This window comes from Tamandua tetradactyla, chromosome 10, assembly GCF_023851605.1.
Source record: "Tamandua tetradactyla isolate mTamTet1 chromosome 10, mTamTet1.pri, whole genome shotgun sequence".
Lineage (NCBI taxonomy): Eukaryota > Metazoa > Chordata > Mammalia > Pilosa > Myrmecophagidae > Tamandua > Tamandua tetradactyla.
In genome coordinates, this window is record NC_135336.1 from 89,947,336 (window position 1) to 89,968,035 (window position 20,700).

Sequence of the window (20,700 nt, forward strand, 5' to 3'; positions counted from 1 at the left end):
TGGATCAGATTCTATTTTTTTTGTGTTCTCTTATGTATGGTTTTATCCTCTCATATTACTATATTTTCAGAGTGTACGTAAAAAGCTCTGGATAACTTTACTTTTCTCTAGATAATATTTACTTATATTTCTGGCAGGCTGTTAGGCTCAGATTATTGAGATACTTCAAACCTAAGCTTTATTTCCTGTAAGAGGTTGTTTCATAGCACCTCAATTTTACTTTTAGGAACTGACCCTTCAATATCTGGAATGTTTCCTCTGGGCCCCGAACTCCTTTGTTGGCGCCAAATCCAATCTGCTCCGTTCCCTGTTAGACTCTTATTTACCAATTTCAAAATAAGTGCATAATTATATGGGAAGAATAAGTCCAAATAGCAGGATGATTTCTCATTGCTTCAATCATGATCTATATAATTTCTTGAAAATTATAATATGCTTTGTTTTTCTCAGAAGTTTTCAAAAGAAATATAATTTTTTTTTGATTTTAATAATCTTTATATATTCTTTTGTTTCTCAGCGGGAGGAATGGTTCTGTTATTTTAAGCTATGTTTAATTGCTGATATTATGTCATTTTGATTGACTTCTTTTTCTTTCAAACTATATAGATTCAATAGGTGATTAACTACAGTGAGGGTGACAATTTAGATAGCTAAATAGTTTAAATGGTGGTAGGCAAAACTTACCAAATTTCTGAGCACCTAAATGTAACTTTTGTGGGTGTAAAATTTGTCTTTCTAAAAGTACCTCCCATTTCTATATCACATGCATCTTCTTTAAACTGTAGCTCAGTACGTCATGACCTGAACTTACCAAAGGTCATCAAATCTTCTTTTTTGATCATTCCATATCATCTATGGAGATTTCACCTTATTCTTGTTCAGGCCTTTTGTATTTCTGATTTTCAAAGTGACACCCCACCCTCAGCAGAGCTGTCAATATCCAACCTGTATCTCCTGGGTACTCAAATGTACACTCAGAAGACTGATCACTGGGGATATCTGCAAAAATCAGCCTAAGAACTTTTTCACCTCACTAGTGTTGTCAATGGCCTGCATAAAGAATTTTCCACTAGGATTGAGCCCCTTATGTTTACAGTGGCACCAGGCTCAAAGTACCCTTGTTATCCTTCCATTTCTTATAACATTTTCCGACTCACCTGTTGGTATTTACTGGGATCACCTCACAAATTCACTACTTACATTCGAGTCAATGTTTTCATTCCATGTTTTCTGGATATACTATAGAAAAACACATATCACATACTTCATTAAATATGATTATTCAGAAACATTTAATGTATCTCCGGCATGAAAATTTTTAATAAAAATATCACCATAGAAAAAATACAAAGAACATATTTACAAGAATAAGTATGTTTTAACATTGTATGCAGAAAACTAGCTATGGCATCCTTTTCTGGTGAAACGGAATTACATGTTAGGGAATGCAAAGACCTTCAAATGTATCTTCATAAGCTTAAAGAATTCTAACTGAGATTAGTAGTCAAAGTGAGATTCCTGATATGTTAGTGATAAGGTGATAGGTAATTTCTAGAAGAGAAGAGAGTGGATAATAAAAGTTGTAATTATAAACTATGTGTGAGACTCTGTTAGAAACATACTCCAAAGACCAAAGACTGTATAATGTATAACATAGAGGTAGAAGTCCACAACCAAAAATTCAGAATCCGTTGATACATAGCCAGTCATACGTTTTATGTGAAATACCTTATTTTGAATTCTTGATAAATAACCCCTTTAAAGCACAACAAACCACCAGTGGGGTCTAAATAATACAGAACAAGTGATACATTCTGGGATTGACTTAAGATTGAGCAGTTTACAAACTCTTCTTAAATTTACATCAACTTAAAATGGATGAAGGTTTAGAGATTTAAATGCAAAGGGAAGAGAAAATACCTCTTGACATTTTAACTGATTCAGAGAAGAATCTTAAACAAATTCTATAGTCACTGAAGAAAAAATTATCAATCTTTGTCAGAGGAATTTTTGCCTCCCCTTTGGATCTTAAGTTTTGTAATAATGATATTTTCAAAGAAATCTGTTTAAAAGTAGAAAAAATATGAAAGACATAAGACCCACAATAATTCGATCAGACACTTACCATACTTTGGGAAACAAAGTAAGAATAAATCAGTGTTGGTTGAGAAGAACAGCAAATAAAGGAGTCACAAAAAAGTCATTTCAGTTTGGCCCAAACACATCTTTCCTCATTCCTTTAACCTTTAGAAGTCCTACATAGCATTGCTTTTTAAAGTTGAAATAAATTTTAATTGAGAAAATACAAGATTTGTAGCATCATTGTTGAAAGATTATAATAATTTTATTTAAATAGGAAATATATTTCCATTATCTTTCTTATTCTTAAACATAAACTGGCATATTTTATCACTGAATAATTAGTGAATGAATTTAGGAGCATTTGGCAAAGCTTTAAGAAAATACATCTAACCAACTTTTCCTTCCGCAACTGTGAAGCCAGAGTTTAGCAGGATCAAAAGAAAAACAAAAAGAAACCCATTAAACAAAATGAGACAAAGGGAAAAATAAACAAAATCCAATTTAAATTCAGAAAAATCTTGTAAAGGAAACAAGAGAAAGAAAGAGAGAGAGATTGAGAGAGACATTAAGAAACAGTCACCTTAGAAGGTGTTTTATTTTGCTAAAGCTGATGAAATGCAATGCATCAGAAATGGACTGACTTTTAACAATGTCGATAAATTAGCTTAGAGGTTTATAGTTATAAGACCATGAAAATGTCTCAGTAAAGGCATCAGCAGAAGCAAACCTTCTACCCCAAATTGGCTACTGGCAATCCTCAACTCTTCAAACATGGGAAGACACACGGTAGATCTCCTGGCCTCTCTCTTCTCTCTCAATTCCATTGCTTCCAGCTCCCGGCTCGAATGGACTTTTTTGAGCTGCCTGTTGCTCCCTTTTAGCGGCTGTCTCTCTTAGCTTCCGTGTGTACTTCCCTCTATGCTACTCTGGGGCCTTTTTCTATGTCTACTGACTGTCTTTCATCCTCTTTTAAAGGATTCCAGTAAGAGGATTAAGACCCAGCTTGAATGAGGTGGGTCACCTCCCCACGCTATTAACAAATCAAAAGGTCCCACTCACAATTGGTCTACACACAAAGGAATAAATTAGCTGATCTTCTCGAAAAATGATCTCTTCTTGTGTTCATACAACTTCAAACCATCACAGAAAGAGAATTGTGTGATGTGTGGCCTTAAATTCCTTAGAGAGGTCCCATCAGAAGTAAACTGTCCTTCCAGCAGCATAAAAGAGGATGCAGAAAAACAAACTGCATATATGGGAAAGAAAATGTAGGATGGTGACTGGTTCTAGAAGTGTCAAAAGTTTTTCAAAGCTTGGACGGTGTGAAGCTAGACATTTTTTATGAGAACTGAATCTTTGGATATTTATATATATGGATGAGAAAAAAAGACAATAAGCTTGCATTCATATAATTTTTGGAAGATTTAAATATAAAGATATTGGGATTAACAGCTATTAGAACAGATGTCTGAAAGTCCTGGAACTTCTCTGTGTTCTTCCTTCAAACTCAGTTGCAATGGAGCCCGTTTCAGTCATCTTGTTTTTAAATACATGGCAAGTTCTCTTTCGGTTTATCCTCATCTCTCAATCTCTTTGTTTTAGCTACTATTGCCATCTGCATCTGGATGTAAGGAGCACTGTGTCACAGCAGTACAGGATGAGATAAGCAAAAATGTGCAACTGTCATCATTTATGACATAGGTATAGTTCATTAGCTTAGCCCTATCAAAACACAATTATAACACCAATAAACCCAATTTGTGGAGAATCTTTTTAAACCCAAGTGCAATTAGAGAGGTTGTTGAGTTACACATATGCAAATGAGGGAGTCCAAGGTCAGCACCATGGCCCTGTGTTGTGCCACACCCACTGGTGACAGTATATAAATGCCACGGTCCCGAAGGGAACATGAAAACGCAGATCTTCTCACTGGAACTCAGCTGAACTCCCCTCACCTGTCACCATGTACTCCAACTGCTGCTCTGGAAACTTCTCTTCCTGCTCTCTTCTGAGCTCCCTGCGGTACCCAGGTTACTCCTGCGGGTTTTCTTACCCCAGCAACCTGGTCTACAGCACTGACCTGTGCTCTCCCAGCACCTCTCTCTACAGTGGCTGTCAGGAGACCTGCTACAAGCCCAGCAGCTGTGGGGTGTCGTGTGTAGTGTCCAATCCCTGCCCGACGTCCTGCTACCGCCCCAGAACCTCCGTGCACTGCAGTCCCTGCCAGCCAGCTTACACAAGGTCTCAGGACTGTGGCACTAGGAGCACCTGTTCCCTAGGTTTTGGAGCAAGAAGTTGCTATTCCCAGGGCTGTGGAGTCACTGGTTTCAGATCACTGGGTTGTGGAACCCGTGTCTCCCCTTTCCTGGGATATGGTTCCGGATTATGCTGCCCATCCTACCTTCCTTCTAGGAGCTGCCAGCCTTCTTGCTACAGACCAACCTGTGGATCCGGCTTCTATCATTCAACTTGCTGAATGCCAGTTTCTAAAGAATCTATAGGTCAAGATCTATACTCAGGGCAGCCACCTTTCATTCACACCCATTACCGTTATCCCTATTTTCTCCTGTCTAGTATATTGATTTGTCAAGCATAGAAGTTCTGATAGCCAGACAACTTCTGACAGGCTCTGAAATGGAATGTACCCAAATGTAGTTCTAAGAACTACACTTAATGGAATATAAGCTATCAGAACTTCATCTAAGAACACTTGAAAATAAATTTTCAATCTAATAAGAATTTAATCTTGCCTCGAAATATATTGTTTGACTTGTTATTTATAAAATCTTTGTCATCTGATCATTGGGCACATACAATTTGATAGATTTGAGGATGTTTTTGTTGATATTGTTTGTATTCCTTCCTTATGGAACTGGTTATTTTCTGGAAATTCTAATTTTGTATGAATAGACATTTTTCATCTTCAAGGAAACAGGCCCCAAATTAGGGGATATTCATTTCTGTCAATTAATGGAAACTGGAAAACTGGTACTTAGACTAAGAATCCTGGAAAAACATAAAATAATGCAATTTAAATGGTTAATGTACACTCAGAAAGAAGTTTTTAAAATGTTTAGTGTCTGAGTGTGGATTTGCAGGTGGAAAAAATTGAGGCATAAACAACTCCCGAGGCAGATAGTTTGCTCATTGTAGTTTGGTAAAAATGCCAGAGTGTCTGCCTTCCCCTGGTGAGGAATCCCTTAGCCTGAATTGTACCCATATGTAAAGACATTCACAGTGGTAACTGGTGTGGAGTGAGTGGGCCGGGAGGTGTGAAATTCCCTCTGGATTCTTCTCTAAGTCACAACCTGAATCAAGCTAAGAGCAATATGTATCTTTGATTCACTAATATTAACTTTCAAGTTAATCTCAACAAAAGAGGTATTAAGTTATATAGTTTTTATCTTTCACAGATCAAGTATTTCAGAAAATAATAAAATACTATGGAAATCAGCAAGTAAAATGTTATAACAAATTAAATAACCAAACATAAACAACACCATTTTAAATACCTGAGCAGGGAAGAACAGATGTATATATTCTTTGGTCTTAGCCTGATTTCTGCCAAAACACAATTATGAACAAGTACCTGGATGTAGGCCATTTATTTGGCACATAATCCCAGGAAGCAGGTGTGAGTGTAAGAAAGACAGAAAATCCCAAAAAGTACATATTTAAAAAAAATTGTTTATATGATGGGAAATTGGGACATAATCCTGCCAGGACCTTTCTTGGAATGTATAAATAACTCTCAAAATAATCTTTCCCTGTACCTAATAAACACGAATGTGCATTTAGCCATTAGTCTCTATCTACCATTGCTTGAACATTGTTCCAGGTGTGTATTAACTTTCTGGAACTTCAAAGCTGTGCAAAGGAGGATTCCCAGGGAGCTATTTCTGCTTTCCTGGTTGTGGTCCCAGAGATGCCCAGGTAGAAAGTGAAAGAAATGTTGCACATGATTGGCGGAAGATGCTGCTTGTACAATGTAAGTTGAAATCTCCATGAAACTCTGCACCATAGCTTGTCTGAGATGCTAGATGAGGACATCAAGACTTAAAAGCAGGCAAAGGGAATTTCTGATAAAACACGTCCATTTGCTACTCAGACAGCCCTGTGTGAAAGCAAACATAATGCATTATAGACCTTTTCCAACATGAAGAAATGGCGACTACATGAAGATTTGAGGCTTTAAAGGAGATACATCAAAGGGCTAGCTGTATGTGTTCTCTTAAAAAATCTTGTTTTGGTGTTCTTTCCATGCATTTATTTTTAATTTGCAGACTTAATATAACCAAAGTTTCCTGAGTACCACTGGTACTATAGAAGTCGTTTATTCTGAACAGGTGAAAACTCTTATTGGATATAGACTTATGAGTGGTATCCACAACAAAGAATAAAAGCAAAATCAAAATATAATTCATGGGAAGAAGGACAAGGAATGGTTAACTCACTTCTTTCCAAAACACTGTATATATTATAATAATCAACTATAAGCTGATGGAGAAATATTTCACAACAGACAGTTCACAAGAAAACATTTAGAGATTCTGAAGGTTATGAAAAATCTTGCATTGTTTATTTTAACTCTGTTATAAGTGTCAATTAGTGTATTCAGATTTAGGATTCAAGGCGGTGAGTAGCAAGACAATCTCTTTCTCAATAATTAACTCAATAACTATAACTATAAAACTTCAATAGCTTATGTGAACCATAAGACTCTTTCTCATATCCACATAGTATAAATTCAACATCTGCAACCCAAAATTCAAGGGAACCAGCTTCTGTTGATAAATTAATAATAGAAGGGAACCCAAGGAAATAAACAAAATTATTACCTAACTTGATAGATTTATTATCTTCCTCTACTCCCACTTTTACACTTAGAAGGAATTCTCTGGAAAAAAAAAAAAGTGAAATTGCCACATTCCTGTGACATTTACCTAATCCTCAAATTCTATCCCACTTTGGTGAGTTACACTGTAGAATTGTGGAAATATCCCACAGAATGTCATTTGGAAGTACTTGAGAAAAGTAGTATTATATGATGCAGAAGTAACATAAGCTGTGGAAGAAAGATTGAGAATCTACCATGGAAAATTTATATCAGGGGAAATTAATAATAATGATCAAAAATCCTAAAAAGTTTCAAAGTTATTATCGAAATATAGACAGAAGCAGAAGAGGATTTTAACGAAGTAAGGAAAAGCATTGCCAAAATAACTTAATCTAGATATTAAAGAATGTTTTAACTTTTAAAACTATAACTTCCATTTTGACCAGTAGAATATGACTTGATTGGATATAATTATGTTTAGGTGTTTATTATAAATAGAGCTGCATTTCTGCTGCATAGAAATATTACTTTATTTATCATATTATCCATTACTAAAGTTTTTATTTGTTTTATTACTGATAAAACAATTTTATCTTTCATATTAACTTTTTAAAAGAATTTATATTAGAATTCTCAAAACAACATTTCAAACATTTATTTTGATTCTTTGAATTGGATATTGAAATCAAACCATTTTTGGAATTAATTAATTTTCTTTTTGAAGGCTTTTGACAAATCTGATAAAAAGTGGTTTCATATAATTCTTTGTGAATACGTCCTTCTGCTGATGAAAGGATACTTTATTAGCTCACTTTTTATTTCTTTAGTATATGCACAAAAAATCTTGGGATTTAGCATAACCTAAAATAATGTTGAATAGTTATTTGACCAAAATGAAAACATGCACATCAGAGAGAAATCTTAATTCATCTTGTACAAGTACTAATGATATATAATCATTTTTGCAAGAAACATTTTTTATTTTATTTTTTTCTAAATTTTTTCATTTAAGAAAACAAACAATGCAGTAGAACCACCAACAATGGATATCTTAGCTTAATCATAGGCATATTTAAATAAAGTATCCATATAATCATTGAAAAGCCTGTGTTTGCACAGTAAGTTTCATAAATCAATTTAAAATTAAGGCAACAGGGAAAAACCTGCATAAACACTAACTTACATACTATTTGATCAGCTGTGAACACTGTGAATGTTCTCAAAATATCAAGTAGAAAGTTCTTACAAATATCTGCATTGCTATAGGAGTGACCCATGTTACTGTTATATGAAGATACAGATAATTTTACAATTAACATATGGAAATCTTAACCACCTAAAATGTATATTTAAGTTAGTATCCATTATTCATAGGCATATTGAAAAAAAAATCTAAGTAATCATTGAAAAGCTTGCTTGTACAATATGTTTCATAAACTAACTTAAAATTAAAGCAAGGAAGGAAAAAATCTATAATACAAATATCAGTTACTTGAATTCTAAATATTAAACAGTATCTTAAAGATCATTTGATTAACTATCAAAACTGTGTGTGTTCTCAAAATACCAAGTAAAAAGTTATTAGAAATATCAACTTGGCTGTAATAGTGAGCTATGTTACTAAATATTTTCAAATTATTATTTCAGGAATTTATTTATCTAATATTACTATAACTGCCTGTAGCTTTTTTTCAAACATTTTTTTAGTTGTAAAATATAGCATATATACAAAGAAAGGAAAGAAAAAAAGCAGCAATTTTCAAAACACACTTCAACCAACAGCTACAGAATGGTTCCCAGAGTTTGTCATAGGCTACCATGCCCTCAACTCAAATTTTTCCTTCTAGCTGCTCCAAAACACTGGTGGCTTTATCAGAGTCATAATAATGGAATCATACAGTATCTGTCCTGTGTTTGACTTATTTCACTGAGCATTATGTCCTCAAGTTTCATCAACGTTGTATATATTTTGGGACATAATTTTGTATAAATGCTACATAATATACATATGAGGGAATATTATGCAAGAAACATTCTTAACATAACTACTTTGAAGTAGACACTGAAGCTTCTTTAGCAAAGTTATGTCTTTGCTATTCATGTGGACAAATGAAGCTACTGACACCCATATTAGATGGCAAATTTCATCAAATTTTGGGGCAAGTTATATATTCACCATCAATACTCTTTAGTAATAAAAATACAGTACTGATTTCTTTCTATTGAATATGAACTTTTGTTTTTAATTCATTGTTCTTGAAAGGACTTTACAAAACTTCAAAAACAAAGGTATCCTTAACAACAAAATAAATAATTGTATATTTGCACAATACAATAAGTGGTCAAACTTTAGTGGCAATATCATGCAGATAATTCTTCACGTGTTCTAAAGCATAAATTCTCATATTCGTTTTCATGCACATATTTCATATAATGTTAACCAGTAATTCTCGAATTCCCTCTGACTCTGCCTACTGGTTGCCTAGAGACTATTAATACATCATCTGGCAGGGTGTGGAAACATCTGTAGGACTACTTGCTAAATTAGGACAACAAATGATCTACCACCCATATTTGAAGCCTTGGCCTGTCCAATCCCCTGCAACTGAATGTAAATTGCTTTCCAGATATTGTTCTCCATGCTGTCTCTGAAAGGATAACTGTAGTGCTGTGTACAAAAGGCATGGAGAAAAAAGGGTGAGATAAGCCTTATCTTCTTTAGGATTTAACAATCCTTTAAAATGCAAAGTGTGTTGATGTATACATGTTTCTATCCCACTATATTAAAAGTGAATGGTTTTCTCCTAACATTCATGGCTAATTTTTAGTGCAAATATTTATGATTGTAAACAAAAAGTGAAAAATCTGAGACAGTTGTGAAATGAGACAGGGTTCTGCAATAGCAGGAATAAACCAGGACATGTGATTGCCCTGGGAGTAGGAATCTATGCCATTTGTAACTTTAGTAATATTGTCTTTGACTGATGAATAAAGCATTGGGGGTTAATTGGTGATCCATGGATTTTCACCTGCCTAGAAATTCAGCTGAATTCCACAACAAGAGAATATTTGAGTTGTTTAAAACATTTGGGTTTGAGTTTTCTGGGATTTTCTTTGCTTGTTTTGCATGCATGTGGTATCAGTTGAGCCACTTTAAAAAGAAAGAGAAATGGGATTTCTTCAAAATTATATAGCTGATTATGTGAAAATATGCCCCGACTACTTATAAATAAATGTTGTAAGGTAGAAGTTTCATTTGGGGTTTGACTGATTTCTTACCTGGTTGTAAGGGGGGACCTAACATGGTTACCAATATTTAACTCACTGACATCTAACACCTTATTGATATCTTTATTCCGGTTTTTCACATATCCTACAATGTCTTACATAAATTGCATTTTGTCTTCCATTATTATGCAATATAATCAGTCTACTATTTCTTACAACTTATATTTATTTTCCAAAAATATGTTAAAGTGTCTGACTCCCTACAAAACAAAAAGCAAAACATTAAATTTTTGTGGTTTTAACAATGTATACTTTTGCTTTCATTTTACCAAATTATTTTGATAGAGGAAATTGGAAATACGAAATAACTCCTTTCATGTCAATAAGGAAATTGGACTATTTTACTCTTCAGAATGAAAATTTTTAAAATGATAAATATAAGATGTAACAAAAGTTCAGACAGATACCTACAAGTAGTTTTGAAGTCACAAAGTGATGAAAGACTATTAAAACATTTGCATATGTCATATACCATGTTTGTATTTAAACTTGTAACTTTTCTTTTCAGTTTTAAAATGGAAAAAAATCCCCTATGGGCAATAACTAGGAAGTATATTAAGAGGAAATATGCTTCAATATTGTGTATTTGCATAATCAGAAGGATACAGTCTTAGCATCTTTCTCTAATGAATACAATTTTGAGTTACTGGAATTCAAATTATACCTAACCTATTGTGGTTTAGAGTAAAAGTCAAATTGGCAGGCTAACAATAACACCTGGTGTCAATATGCAGTATAGTTCTTGATATAAAAAGTATTATGTTTAAATTTCTGGATTATGAAACTCATGACTAATAGAATCCAGATTCACAAGTTGGTTAAGAAAAAGATTTACAGCTTGTAGAGGAGAAGGAAGTTGGTCAGTAAACCTGGATCCACATATGAAAAGTGTTGGGCCCACATCCCACGGATGGAAACCACAGGATTAAGTCGGAATATGGGGAGTTTACCAAAAGTTTGAAGACCATGCACCAAAGCTTAGAAGCCAAGCATAAGTCACTTGGCAGGGAGCACAGAGTTTGGCAGTCTTACAGTAGTAGCAAGACATCTGGAATAGAAAGGACACCTCACTGGTTGTCTGGCAGCAGGCACAGAGCCAAAGAAGCGGTGAGCCCGGATGGCTGGTGCTTGGAGAGCAGAGGTCAGTGCTGTGGACCAGACTCCAGGGTAGGAAGAGCCACAGAAGAAGTCTGGGTAAAGCGTACAACCGCAAGAAAGTGAGAAGAGACATCTTCAGAGTTGCAATTGGAATAAATTTGACAGAAGTGAGTTTCAGCTGAGTTATAATAAGAGAATTCTGAGTTCTAATTTTATCTACTGGACAGGGCTTCCTATATATCCTATATATCAGTGGTACCCTAAGGGGTCAAGATTTCTATATTTGTGCTCATTCATTTGCTTTTGTGTAACTCCATGATTGCATTTTATAGTTTTCCATAAATTGTATTGGTGGGTCTATAATTTTGCTATTACACAATAAATGCTGTGATTGTTTTACACTAATGTTCATCCAATCATCTTCTTTTCCCCTTGGTGTATGCTTCATGAGTCTGGTTCTGGCTATGTGGGGTGAAGATAGTTATTTAAAATGTGGGGAATGTGATACAGTATCTTTCTTGAATATCATTGGATTAGAGGCAGAACATCTACCCTAATGAGGAACCTACTAAAGAATGACGCTTCTTGTCACAATTCCTTCTCATCTGAAAAATAATTGTTTATTTATTGCATGTTTTTACCAAGTGTGTCATGTCCATTAGTAGGGAAATATGTTAGTCAAGTCAAATTGAGGGTGTTGATGACCAGGACTTAAAAGAATTCTGGACAAATATTTAAAGACATGGTTACTGGAAGGGACAGAACTGAGATAGCCACAGTGGAAACCAACTGAGGTGCTTATAAAGAGCTTCAAATGTCCTGACCCTACAGAAATGATGTTAAGGGATGAGTGAACATATTTGCACTGACCCATGGTCTCATCATATTTTCATCTGTACATGTCCGGCCCTGACAATGCACTCCTCAGATCTTTGACTACAGGAGACTTAATACACAAAAGATGTCACTCGGTATAGACTGAAACCTAATGATGTGTTTGTACTGAAGCCATAATTTACACTAGCAGGAACAGTGCTGACTGAGCATAGCAAAGATTCCAGTGAAGTCTGAACCTGTGAGATAGGGACCTCTTTTAATTGCCACCTTGAATTGCTATTCAAGGTATTTCCTGATAGCCGTGACAAACCATCTTTTAGAGTGCACAGCAATCTCAAGCATCTTCTTCCTCTCTTTCTCTCCCAATCTTTCACCATTTTCTAACCATTTACTACCACAGTCTTTTCCCTAATACATTTCTTTTGTCATTAAGTTCAACTTGGCATCTACTTCTTGAAGGATCTGGACTAGCACACTATGTTATAGAACTATATTTTCCCAACACATCTGTGCTTCTGTATAGAGTATCAGTCAATATATTGTCAAGATGTCTGATTATCCAGATTTATTGATTTTGTATTTTACGTATGGTTTTCTCCCTAGTCGTCTCCTTTTGCTTAATTGGTGTCAATGTGATTTCCCATTTTAACTTCTGGATATTGACATTAGGTCATGGTTTTCAGAATTCATTCTTTTAAAATATATATGTTCAAGGCTATAATTTTCTCCCTGAGAATGGTTTAATTGTTTATTTTCATATTTTAACTTTGCTTTTCCCTTTGATCATGAATTATTAGGAAGTATAGTGCTTAATTTCCAAATTTGTGACTATTTACCAGTGGATTTTGTTTTTGCCGATTTCTGTGTTTCTAGTAAGTCAGAAAAATTACTCCACCTGTGCCTTTCCTTTGAAATCTGGCAAAATGTGTTCTTTGGCCCAGCATAGTATCTAATTCGGTAATGTTCCATAGATACTTGAAAAGAATGGGTATTCTGAAGTGGTTGAGTACAATGTTCTCATCATTGACACCATTAATCAATTTTTAAAATCTTACCATTTGCATCTTCTGTATCCTTTGAGTTTGTTTGTTTGTTGCTCCATATGAGGTGATTATTTTCATCAGTTTGGTAAATTCTCATCCATAGTCACTGTAAATTTTGGTTTTGCACATTTATCACTCCCATTTGCTTTCTTAGATTTAAATTTAAAGAGAGACATTTTTACTATGTTCCATATGCCTCTTATAGTTTTTTTTTTTCTTCGTTCTTTACTTTGGGATTTTCGCTCTTTTCTGTTTACCATTAACTAATTGTTCAATTATGTCTAACTTCCTCTTAAACCCATGAATTGATTTTTTAAATGTTATTATATTTTAAATTTCTAAACTTTGAAATGGGTTCTTTTACATGGTTTTTAGATTTGCGCCAAAATTCCTGATATATCTTTAGTTCTTTAAACATAATTCTTCTTGGAAATAACACTTTCTTACTTTCTATTATTAATTCCTACCTCGATCTAACTGATTTTTCGTGCATCAATTATCTGGACCTTCTGGGTCAGATTCTATTTTGTTATGTTCTCTTATGTTTTGGTTTTATCCTCTCATATTACTATATTTTAAGAGTATATGTAAAAAAGTTCTGGATAACTTTACTTTTCTCTAGATAATATTTACTTACATTTCTGGCAGGCTTTTAGGCTCAGATTATTGAGATACTTCAAACCTAAGCTTTATTCCCTGTAAGAGGTTGTTTCACAGAAACTCAATTTTACTTTTAGGAATTGACCCTTCAATACCTGGATTGTTTCCTCTGGGCCCCCAATTCCTTTGTTGGCCCCAATTCCAATCTGCTCTGGACCCTGTTAGACTCTTACTAATTTCAAAATCAGTGTATAACTTTAGTACAAGAATAAGTCAAATAGTAGGTTGATTTCTCATTGCTTCAAACATGACCTATATAATTTCTTGAAAATTTTAATATGCTTTGTTTTTTCTCAGAAGTTTTCAAAAGAGATATAATTTTTTTTTTTAATTTTAACGGGCCTTTTTTGTTCTTTTGTTTCTCAGTGGGAAGGATGGTTCTGATATTTCAAGCTATGTTGAATTGCTGATATTATGTCATTTTGATTGATTTCTTTTTCTTTCATACCATATAGATTCAATAGGTGATTAACTACAGTGAAGGTGACAATATAGATAGCTAAATAGTTTAAATGCTGGTAGGTGAAACCTACCAAATTTATGGGCATCTAAATGTAACTTTTGTGGGTGTAAAATTTGTCTTCCTAAAAGTACCTCCCATTTCTATATCACATGCACCTTCTTTAAACTGTAGCTCAGTACGTTATGACCTGAACTTACCAAAGGTCATCACATCTTCTTTTTTGATCATTCCATGTCATCTATGGAGATTTCACCTTATTCTTGTCCAGACCTTTTGTATTTCTGCTTTTCAAAGTAACACCCCACCCTCAACAGAGCGGTCAACACTGAGCCTGTATCTCCTGAGTACTCAAATGTACACTCAGAAGACTGATCACTAGGGATATCTGCAAAACTCAGTCTAACAACTTTTTCAACTCACTAGTGTTTTCAATGGACTGCATAAGGAATCACCACTAGGATTGAGCCCATTATGTCTACAGTGGCAGCAGGCTCAATGTACCCTTGTCATCCTTCCATTTCTTATAACATTTTCCTCCTCACCCACTGGTATTTACTGGGATCACTTCAAAAATTCACTACTTGCATTTGAGTCAATGTTTTCAGTCCTTGTTTTCTGGATATACTATAGAAAAACACACATCACATACTTCATTAAATATAATTATTCAAAAACATTTATGTATCTCTGGCATGAAAAATTTTAATAAAAATATCACCATAGAAAAAATACTAAGAACATATTGACAAGAATAAATATATTTTAACATTGCATGCAGGAAACTAGCCATGGCATCCTTTTCTGATGAAACCAAATTCCGTAATGTGAAATGCAAAAGCCTTCAAATTTATCTTGATAAGCTTAAAGAAGTCTAACTGAGATTAGTAGTCAAAGTGAGATTCCTGACATGTTAGTGATAAGTTGATAGGTAATTTCTAGAAGAGAAGTAGGTGAATAATGAAAGTTGTAATTATAAACTATGTATGAGATTCTGTTAGAAACATACTTCAAAGACAAAGACTGTCTAATGTATAACATAGAGGTAGAAGTCCACAACCAAAAGTTCAGAGTCCATTGATATATAGCCAGTCATACGTTTTATGTGAAATATCTTAATTTTGAATTCTTGATAAATAACTCATTTAAAGCACAACAAACCACTGGTGGGGTTCTAAATAATACAGAACAAATTATAAATTCTGGGATTGACTTAAGATTGAGGAGTTTACAAACTCTTCTTAAATTTACATCAACTTAAAATGGATGAAAGTTTAGAGGTTTAAATGCAAAGGGAAGAGAAAAATGCCTCTTGACATTTCAACTGATTCAGAGAAGAATCTTAAACAAAGTCTATATCACTGAAGAAAAAATTATTAATCTTTGTCAGAGAAATTTTTGCCTCCCGTTTAGGTCTTAAGTTTTGTAATAATGATATTTTCAAAGAACTTTGTTTAAAAGCAGAAAAAATATGGAAGACATAAGACCCACAATAATTTGATCAGAAACTTACCATACTTTGGGAAACAAAGTAAGGATAAATCAGTGTTGGTTGAGAAGAACAGCAAATAAAGGACTCACAGAAAAATCATTTCAGTTTAGTCCAAATGCTTCTTTCCTCATTCCTCTAACCTTTAGAAGTCTTACATGGCACTGTTTTTTAAAGTTGAAATAAATTTTAATTGAGAAAATAGAAGATTTGTAGCATTATTGTTGAAAGATTTTAATAATTTTATTTAAATAGGAAATATATCTCCATTAAGTTATCTTCCTTATTCTAAAACATAAACTGGTGTATTTTATCGGTGAATATTTAGTGAATGAACTTAGAAGCTGTTGGTGAAGCTTTAAGAAAATATATCTAACCAACTTTTCTTTCCCCAAATGTGAAGCCAGAGTTTAGCAGGAGCAAAAGAAAAACCAAAAGAAACCATTAAACCAAACAACACAAAGGAAAATATAAATAAAATCAAATTTAAATTCAGAAAAATCTTGTAAGGAAAACAAGAAAGAGAAAGAGATTGATAGAGACATTAAAGAAACAATCATCTAAGAAGGTGTTTTATTTTGCTAAAGCTGATGAAATGAAATACATCAGTCATGGACTTTTAACAATGTCAATAAATAAGCTTAGATGTTTACAGTTCTAAGATCATGAAAATGTCTCAGTAAAGACATCAGCAGAAGCAAACTGTGTACTCCAAATTGACCCTTGGCGATCTTCATCTCTTCTGTCACATGGGAAGACTCACTGTAGATCTCCTGGCCTCTCTCTTCTCTCTCAGATTTCATTGCTTCCAGCTTCCAGCTCGAGTGATCTTTTTTGAGCTTCTGTTTGTTTCTTCCTTTTAGCGACGGTCTCTCTTAGCTTCTGTGTGTACTTCCCTCTATGCTTCTCTGGGGCCTTTTTCTATGTCTACCGACTGTCTTTCATCCTCTTTTAAAGGATTCCATTAAGAGAATTAAGACAAATCAATAATAGGCGGAGTGCCAGAAAATTCACAAATACGTGGAGGCTCAACAACACACTCTTAAACAACGAGTGAGTCAAAGAAGAAATTGCAAGAGAAATTAGTAAATACCTCGAGGAAAATGAAAATGAAAACACAACATATCAAAACCTATGGGACGCAGCAAAGGCAGTGCTAAGAGGGAAATTTATTGCCCTAAATGCCTATATCAGAAAAGAAGAAAAGGCAAAAATGCAGGAATTAACTGTCTACTTGGAAGAACTGGAGAAAGAACAGCAAACTAATTCCAAAGCAAGCAAAAGGAAAGAAATAACAAAGATCAGAGCAGAAATAAATGAAATTGAAAACATGAAAACAATAGAGAAAATCAATAAGACCAGAAGTTGGTTCTATGAGAAAATCAATAAGATTGATGGGCCCTTATCAAGACTGACAAAAAGAAGAAGAGAGAGGATGCAAATAAATAAGATCAGAAATGGAAGAGGAGACATAACTACTGACCTCACAGAAATAAAGGAGGTAATAACAGGATACTATGAACAACTTTACGCTAATAAATACAACAATTTAGATGAAATGGATGGGTTCCTGGAAAGACATGAACAACCAACTTTGACTCAAGAAGAAATAGATGACCTCAACAAACCAATCACAAGTAAAGAAATTGAATTAGTCATTCAAAAGCTTCCTAAAAAGAAAAGTCCAGGAACAGACGGCTTCACATGTGAATTCTACCAAACATTCCAGAAAGAATTAGTACCAACTCTCCTCAAACTCTTCAAAAAAATCGAAATGGAGGGAAAACTACCTAATTCATTCTATGAAGCCAACATCACCCTCATACCAAAACCAGGCAAAGATATTACAAAAAAAGAAAACTACAGACCAATCTCTCTAATGAATATAGATGCAAAAATCCTGAACAAAATTCTAGCAAATTGTATCCAACAACACATTAAAAGAATTATACATCATGACCAAGTAGGATTCATCCCAGCTATGCAAGGATGGTTCAACATAAGAAAATCAATTAATGTAATACACCATATCAACAAATCAAAGCAGAAAAATCACATGATCATCTCAATTGATGCAGAGAAGGCATTTGACGAGATTCAACATCCTTTCCTGTTGAAAACACTTCAAAAGATAGGAATACAAGGGAACTTCCTTAAAATGATAGAGGGAATATATGAAAAACCCACAGCTAATATCATCCTCAATGGGGAAAAATTGAAAACTTTCCCCCTAAGATCAGGAACAAGACAAGGATGTCCACTATCACCACTATTATTCAACATTGTGTTGGAGGTTCTAGCCAGAGCAATTAGACAAGAAAAAGAAATACAAGGCGTCAAAATTGGAAAGGAAGAAGTAAAACTTTCACTGTTTGCAGACGATATGATACTATACGTCGAAAACCCAGAAAAATCCACAACAAAACTACTAGAGCTAATAAATGAGTACAGCAAAGTAGCAGGTTACAAGATCAACATTCAAAAATCTGTAGCATTTCTATACACTAGTAATGAACAAGCTGAGGGGGAAATCAAGAAACGAATCCCATTTACAATTGCAACTAAAAGAATAAAATACCTAGGAATAAATTTAACTAAAGAGACAAAAAACCTATATAAAGAAAACTACAAAAAACTGTTAAAGGAAATCACAGAAGACCTAAATAGATGGAAGGGCATACCGTGTTCATGGATTGGAAGACTAAGTATAGTTAAGATGTCAATCCTACCTAAATTGATTTACAGATTCAATGCAATACCAATCAAAATCCCAACAACTTATTTTTCAGAAATAGAAAAACCAATAAGCAAATTTTTCTGGGAGGGCAGGGTGTCCCGAATTGCTAAAAGTATCTTGAGGAAAAAAAAACGAAGTTGGAGGTCTCGCGCTGCCTGACTTTAAGGCATATTATGAAGCCACAGTGGTCAAAACAGCATGGTATTGGTATAATGATAGATATATCGACCAATGGAATCGAATAGAGTGCTCAGATATAGACCCTCTCATCTATGGACATTTGATCTTTGATAAGGCCGTCAAGCCAACTCACCTGGAACAGAATAGTCTCTTCAATAAATGGTGCCTAGAGAACTGGATATCCATATGCAAAAGAATGAAAGAAGACCCATATCTCGCACCCTATACAAAAGTTAACTCAAAATGGATCAAAGATCTAAACATTAGGTCTAAGACCATAAAACAGTTAGAGGAAAATGTAGGGAGATATCTTATGAAACTTACAATTGGAGGCGGTTTTATGGACCTTAAACCTAAAGCAAGAGCACTGAAGAAGGAAATAAATAAATGGGAGCTCCTCAAAATTAAACACTTTTGTGCATCAAAGAACTTCATCAAGAAAGTAGAAGGACAGCCTACACAATGGGAGACAATATTTGGAAATGACATATCAGATAAAGGTCTAGTATACAGAATTTATAAAGAGATTGTTCAACTCAACAACAAAAAGACAGCCAACCCAATTACAAAATGGGAAAAAGACTTGAACAGACACCTACCAGAAGAGGAAATACAAATGGTCAAAAGGTACATGAAGAGATGCTCAATGTCCCTGGCCATTAGAGAAATGCAAATCAAAACCACAATGAGATATCATCTCACACCCACCAGAATGGCCATTATCAACATAACAGAAAATGACAAGTCCTGGAGAGGATGCGGAGAAAGATGCACACTTATCCACTGTTGGTGGGAATGTCAAATGGTGCAACCACTGTGGAAGGCAGTTTGCCAGTTCCTCAAAAAGCTGAATATAGAATTGCCATATGACCCAGCAATATCATTGCTGGGAATATACTCAAAGGACTTAAGGGCAAAGACACAAACGGACATTTGCACACCAATGTTTATAGCAGCGTTATTTACAATTGCAAAGAGATGGAAACAGCCGAAATCTCCATCAACAGAAGAGTGGCTAAACAAACTGTGGTATATACATACGATGGAATATTATGCAGCTTTAAGACAGGATAAACTTATGAAGCATGTAATAACATGGATGGACCTAGAGAACATTATGCTGAGTGAGTCTAGCCAAAAACTAAAGGACAAATACTGTATGGTCCCACTGATGTGAACCGACATTCGAGAATAAACTTGGAATATGTCATTGGTAACAGAGTCCAGCAGGAGATAGAAACAGGGTAAGATAATGGGCAATTGGAGCTGAAGGGATACAGACTGTGCAACAGGACTAGATGCAAAAACTCAAAAATGGACAGCACAATAATACCTAATTGTAAAGTAATCATGTTAAAACACTGAATGAAGCTGCATCTGAGCTATAGGGTTTTTTTGTTGTTTGTTTGTTTTTTGTTTTTGTTTTTTGTTTTTTTTTGTCTGGTTGTTTGTTAGTCTTTTTTTTTTTTTTTTACTATTGTTATTACTTTTATTTTTTTTTCTCTATATTAACATTCTATATCTTTTTCTGTTGTGTTGCTGGTTCTTCTAAACCGATGCAAATGTACTAAGACACGATGATCTATGTGATGATGTTAAGAGTTACTGGTTTCATATGTAGAATGGTATGATTTCTAAATGTTGGGTTAATTTCTTTTTTTTCTTTTTTTCCGTTAATTAATAAAAAAGAAATAAAAAAAATAAAAAAGTAGATAGAGGTGTGGACCTTCTTGGCAATGTGGAACAGAAACCCTAGAATGAGTTGAGACTCAGCATCAAGGGATTGAGAAAAACCCTAGAATGAGCTGAGACCCAGCATCAAGAGATTGAGAAAACCTTACCGACCAAAAGGGGGAAGAGTGAAATGAGACAAAGTGTCTATGGTTGAGAGATTCCAAACAGAGTGGAGAGGTTATCCTGGAGGTTATTCTTACACATTAAGTAGATATCACCTTGTTAGTCAAGATGTAATGGAGAGGCTGGAGGAAA

At 34.4% G+C, this 20,700-nt stretch overlaps 1 protein-coding gene across 1 annotated transcript; it reads left to right on the forward strand.

The window, feature by feature from the left end:
- The first annotated feature begins 4,007 nt into the window (after nucleotides 1-4,007).
- LOC143648053 (keratin-associated protein 13-1-like) lies at nucleotides 4,008-4,839 on the forward strand. The gene has a single exon (XM_077117663.1). The coding sequence runs from the start codon at nucleotides 4,046-4,048 to the stop codon at nucleotides 4,556-4,558; it is 513 nt and encodes a 170-aa protein (XP_076973778.1). The 5' UTR covers nucleotides 4,008-4,045; the 3' UTR covers nucleotides 4,559-4,839.
- Nucleotides 4,840-20,700: the final 15,861 nt, after the last annotated feature.

Bases quoted from the DNA above. Each gene is read 5' to 3' on its own strand.
- LOC143648053 (XM_077117663.1), top strand. From the start codon at position 4,046: ATGTACTCCAACTGCTGCTCTGGAAACTTCTCTTCCTGCTCTCTTCTG.